Source organism: Lates calcarifer, linkage group LG9 (assembly GCF_001640805.2).
Source record: "Lates calcarifer isolate ASB-BC8 linkage group LG9, TLL_Latcal_v3, whole genome shotgun sequence".
NCBI lineage: Eukaryota > Metazoa > Chordata > Actinopteri > Centropomidae > Lates > Lates calcarifer.
This window is the reverse complement of record NC_066841.1, coordinates 7,340,115-7,346,114: the sequence shown is the minus strand read 5'-3', so window position 1 is coordinate 7,346,114 and position 6,000 is coordinate 7,340,115. Positions and strand designations below refer to the sequence as shown.

The window sequence follows — 6,000 nt, the reverse complement described above, 5'->3', positions numbered from 1 at the left end:
CAGTGGAATGAAAAGGGAGGTAGAGGCCATGCAGTTTTTATGAAGCATTCATGTTGTTGATGTTTTTTCTCCCTGTCTGCCTCTGACACTAAAACATGAGGGGAGTGGGCTGGTGTTGGTATTACTGTATGGCACCATGTTTTTGTGCTACCTCAGCATCATCTTTTGATACTGAAAAAATGACCAAGCTATGTAAAAAATAGTGCCACAGAAGAGGGAGTACTTAGATACAGTATATTAGATAAAATATGATACCCTTATTTTATCTTAAATCTCTCTACAGCTTCCATCTCTCTCACTACTGTTCTTTCTCTTCATCTGTTTCCAGGAGGGAGGTGCCATAGAAAAGCCATGGTCAGAGAGAGAGAAGATGTGAGAAAAAAAATAATTTGAAGGCATTCCGCAGCTCTGGCGCCCTCATCTTTTGTACCTCAGTTATGCAACATGCAACAACACCTATTGTTAAAGAAAAGTCTTTAGCAGACAAGAAAACTGTGGAGAAAGAGGCAGAGCAGCAGGAAAAGGAGGACATTTGATAGATAAAAAGAGGGAGCTCTGCAGCAGGATCCCCACTGTGCTGAACACGGGACTGCGTGACTGGTCTGCTGCAAGCACAGGGAGAGAGGGAGGAGAGAGGAGAGAAGGGAGGAAGGTAGGAAGGAAAGAAGGGGGAGGGGAGGCAATTCAGCGCAGTGCAAGCTGACTGGATGAGTAGCAGCCGCGGCACAGGCAGCAGCATCAGCACCACTGGCTGTAGCATCTTTTTATGTGGCTGCTGGAGGCTGTCTTGTGGTTGCTGTAGCATCAGCATCGTCCACACACACACACAAATATCTGGACCCAGACATTCCCGCTGCTTGCCTCACACACACATGTCGTGGTGGCCACCAGAGAGGAGGTAGTAAGCGACGGGGTTTGGGGGACAGAGGGACACGGGAGGAGGAAACAGGGACGACCGGTGGTAGTGCAAATAGGAGGAGGGCTGGAGCAACGGCGACTGGAGCAGTAGCAGCAGTAGTAGCGGCACCATGGCGCAAGCCGCCAAGCAGCTCCGCAAGACCAAGGACCTTGCGGAGGCCGCCGCCCAGGAGCAGAGGGAGAAGGAGGAGGAAAAGATAAAAAAGAGGAATCGATCCAGGGACCGCAGGCGCAAGGTATGGCTGGCTGTCTCATGAGACAGGGGAGGTGACGGTGTTTCTTACATCCATCTTTCCTCTTATACCTGCCCTTCTCCATCTCTCTACCAGTCTCTCTCTCCCTTCACTGCATCTATTGTGCATGATTGGTGGGGATGCAATTACACATGTATAATTACACAGTTGGTCTTGCAGCCCCAGCTGGTGCGTGCATTTAGGCTAACCAGTCAAGCACATATGCTCTGGTACAGGTTGTTTTGCTCGTTCAGATATTTAGCTATGGGGGAAAAAAAAGGCTGATGAGGATTGCTATGCCGTTGGAGGTGCGACCAATATAGGCTGTTGGTTAAATAACAGAAGATGTCTTTTTTTCTTTCACATGAGAAGCATTTGAGGGGATGTCAGCCTTATGTGGGTGTAGCTCATTTATATTAATGCAATTTAAGTTCAGCGTACTGCATATACACATATTTTTATGTACATAATCACATCAATCACTATTAACATGCTCTACATGCTGTACTCTTTCCTTCGAAACTGTGTTGTTCTTAGATTTGGTGTCTTCCCCCATATTACAGATTTTTTTCATTGGGGGAGATGTAAAATGGAGGGGGAAGATGGAGGTACACTCTAATAACAGATGCAATTTTAACCCATTTGTATATTTTTTTCGTGGCATATTTGTGCCACATATATTGGTCAATGGAGAAACCTATGCTAATTATCATACATAACATTATTTGCTGCGAGCAGAAAATTAATATTTAAATGTGTTGTCACTAACTAGGCAGAATATCATTCTGTAGGCATGAGATCTCTCATTCACCCCTCTGTTTCACTCCTCCCCTGCACTCTCTCACTCTGGCGTGCCTTTAGGTGCAGATTTTATTGGGGTTGCACTGCCTTGCAGTCATGCTTGGCAGCACTGAAATAATTTATGAAGATACACATTCTATTGTGAAAGCTACTTGTTGAACAGATTAAAAAACTTTTATGGATTTTATATGTCATTTACAACATTGCAATGTGTACCAAGACTTTGTATTCAATGCAATCTGCTCTCAATTGTTTTGTGATCCTCCTGTAATATTTCTCTCTACACATATCTATATGGAATTGGTGGAAATAGAGGATAGACAGGTCTTTTTATACTCACTCCGTGAGATGTGTGTGTCTGTATGTGTGTGCATGTGTCAAACAGAGAGAATGAGGGTTTATCAGAAAGACAGAAACACAAAGGAAAAGAGCCAGTACAAAGAATGGAATCTGCAGAAAGAGCTGGGGTGCTCATGGAGTGTGATCTAATTTCTCGTTATTTCATGTTCTCTCAGCATAAGACAGATTGTTTGTGTGGACCACAAAGCTGTAGGGTTTGTCAAGGGTTTCCAAGGCCATACAGTGGGCTTTTAGCAGTATGTTCAGCTTGTTTAGGGTAGTGTAGTCTAGTGTTTTTTTTTTTGTTTTTTTTTACAGTGACACAAGATCACCTACATTTGTTGTATAATTTTATCAAAACATCCCCCCTGTAATATCCTTCATACACTGTCCTATTCTTTACACTATTCTTGATTTTTCCATCTCTAAAATCGAATACTCTAGGTTTATCAGACTATTTTAAGTGATCGGTAGTAAATAATACACAGATAATAACTAGCAAACCCTTGTATTATGGTGTATTATAGTGGGAACATGTGTGAAACAAAAAGATGCAGTTTAGACAGTATAGAGATATTTAGAGAAGAAAAGTCCCATATGAACAACCAAATGGTGCAAATTGACAATTTGACAAACGCATCAATTATTTGAAGATTACATAACTCCATCATAAACTTGATTACACTGGACATAACATGAATGGATCTTGTCATTTTCCCATATTTGGGAACTAGTTTGGTTCTGGCAACTAAAATGAGGCTGGCACAAGTTTGAATTTCAGCTATGATTAGCAGGAAAAACAGAGGTTTTGGAAATTGTTACTACTACTGAACAATGTGGCTGGGATGGTGGTGGTGAGGGCACACCATGATAGTGATAGATGAGTTTCGTATGTCTTGATTGGTTAATACAAGATTGAATTTAGGCAGGTATCGTCTACTACCTTTTAACAAGATGGCTGATTTAATATATAAATTTATTATCAGTTTATGAGCTACGGCCTTCAGAAATGATCAGACTAAAGACTACTATATAAATTAAGTTGGACGTATACCATGTAAGAAGATTCTGTCCACGTTACCCTTATTATCTTTCACATAAAATTGTGTATGTTAGCTGCACATTTTTTTCATGCAGTTACAGCCTTAGTAAGCAAGAATGAAAGAGGAGACCTCTCCATTTCAACATGGCTCCTTTTGTAAAGACTTGAATGCTTTGTAAATTCCTTTGGCTTCACTGTACTGTCAAAAATAAGCACAAGCACAATTTGCCAGTTCATCAAAAAAATAAGTATTTAAAAGCTTCTCTTGTGTGCCACGCACCCAGAATGAGTGAGGAAGCACGTCAAAGAGACAGAGAGGGAAAGAGGAGGCACAGGCAGGTCTTAATGTTCTGGGGATGTTAATTAGCTCCATTCGATGTAAATCAAACTTGGCAGCATGGCATCTCTCTTCCCTACTCCTCCCATTGCACAAAGGTCATCCACTACAGTGCCAAGAGAGATCCTATGATAAGTCTGGATAGACTGGACAGTAATGTGGTTAGAGAAGAAAGTGCAGGGACAGTCTTCTAGCTTTGCTGGCTAAGGTGCATGTCACATATATATCGTAAGAGAGGAACAAGAGCAGAAATGTCAACAGTCCACAGAAAAGCTGTATTTGTTGCTTATCCCAGCGGAATAAAATCAGCTGGTGGTTTTAAATACAGCTAAATCCAATGCATTGTGTCAATAAGTTGTGGAGTCAAATGCTTGGCGGCCAAGGGCTGAAGCCCTACCACAATGGATCACTATATCACTATCTGGCTATACTGTGGTCAGTATGTCTGGCATCATTGATCCCTGCTCTATGTTTACTAGTCAAAAGTCACAACAGTCCTATGAATGTCTTTGATTCATGCAGCTATGGATTAGGGATGTCAATATCAGTCACACTCCAGTCTTGATGTTGGATATACCATGACAGATCCCTTACTTATATTTACCTAAATGTTGAATCAAATATATATCTGACATGTTGAAGTACTGAACTGCTAAATTTGGCACACCTTATTTGGCAAATTCCAGCTTAGTATACCACTAAGTAAGTTGGAAACAGACAGCTACGTTGATGACAGACAGCTGGGCTGTGATTCATACCAATAATCAGTTCTTTATATAGGGTACATAATTACATGGCTGTGTAAGATAAGAATAAACACTAAGACTGGAATAATGTGAATGAGGAGGTGGATGAAAATCCTTGGTCATCTTCATATTGCACTAGTGATTGTTTGGGCTCATTTTCATTTCTCTGTAACCAATGAGATAAGGGGCTAATCTGGGACATGAAACCTTTTATTGTTGTAGCTCAGCATGAGGCTCCTTGGGCCTGTACACTTTCCTGTTTCCTTCAGGCCTGCACTTAATACAATGGGTCGAAAGATCTGCTAATGGATAGTGTGTGCTCTTTGTGTATATGTGTGTGCGCGCTTGCTCGTGTTTTCAAAGGAGCTGTATGTGTACATGCATGTGCATACAATTTGTGTGTGTGTGAGTGAAATAGCTGGGCTCCAGGGTATCTCATTCCACTTTTATGTAACCTTATGGATACCCAACCCTAATTAGCCAAAACTCTCCTCTGAGTCTCTCCCTCTTTCTTTGCCTCTCTGCCCACTTTTGTCCTCACACACAAAAAACACACAGGACAATGACGTCAGAAGCATTTTTCAGTGATGCTTAACTTTGGTAATTAAAAGTTGTATCACTACTTTAATAAAGAGTTCCAAATATTTTCTAGACGAGGGGAAAATTAATCTCTGTTTGGCTATTTTTATATTTAAGAGCTTTGAGTACAAATTAATAGATTATTTAGGTAATTCATGTCATTGTAGCGCACAGCAGAAAGACTTTGCATCCAGTCTTGAGAAAAACTGCCTAATCGAACAGTGCATCACACAGCTCTTCCTGAACCATTACTCCTCTCACTACTGCAAACTGCATGAACATTTTGATTTGAATCTATTTACTTCAGGTCAGACAATTTAGAACTACAAGAACCCCAGAGGATAACACATGAAAACACAGATTATTGGTCTCCTCAGTCACATGACAGATCTTTATATGACATCTTTTTAGGGTACACAGAGCAACACTGATTAAAGCCTTTTATCACTTTCTGTTCAGCTGCTGCCTTTAAACTAGGGGTCAAACCACAACAGATCTTGTTGCACACAGAGATGCAATGGTGCCACGTTTAAAAGCGGTATTGTATGTTGTCCCAGATTCGACGAAAGAGGTGGTGTGAAAAGAATACTTTAATTCACTGTGTATTTGTGTGGAGAAGGGGGAGGAAATTGAGTATGTTTATGTGTGCCCATGAGAGTGGAGTTCTTAAGGAAGTGTCCTAGAATCTAAGGGACTTATGTGTGTGATTGCCTGTATGCATTTTTTTTGGGTTATCCTGTGTATTTATATATATATATGTGCATATGTGCCTGTTTGTAGGTATTTGTGACTCAAATGTAATTTTATATTTGTCTCTTTTTTACTTTATTATTATTTTTGTTTAAAGCCACATTCATACCAGGAAAACATATGCTTTAGCAAATAGTTGCCTGCGTACATATGCAGCTGTCACAGAGCAACATTAGCTTTCATTTAGAGTCTTTGTTATAGCAATATGACAAATGCCATTCTAATTTTGCCTCAACTTTTAGCTCTGTTTTGGTC

At 40.6% G+C, this 6,000-nt stretch overlaps 1 protein-coding gene across 9 annotated transcripts in view; it reads left to right on the top strand.

Moving 5' to 3' along the window:
• Window positions 1-278: 278 nt before the first annotated feature.
• The window catches only part of ank1b (ankyrin 1, erythrocytic b), a 63,223-nt gene continuing 57,501 nt past the window's right edge, over window positions 279-6,000 (top strand). For all 9 annotated transcript variants that reach the window (XM_051072843.1, XM_018680656.2, XM_018680654.2 and 6 more), the window contains exon 1: window positions 279-1,154. In XM_051072843.1, coding sequence (XP_050928800.1) covers window positions 1,029-1,154 — 126 coding nt within the window. In that variant the 5' untranslated portion in view covers window positions 279-1,028. The remainder of the gene's footprint in view (window positions 1,155-6,000) is intronic.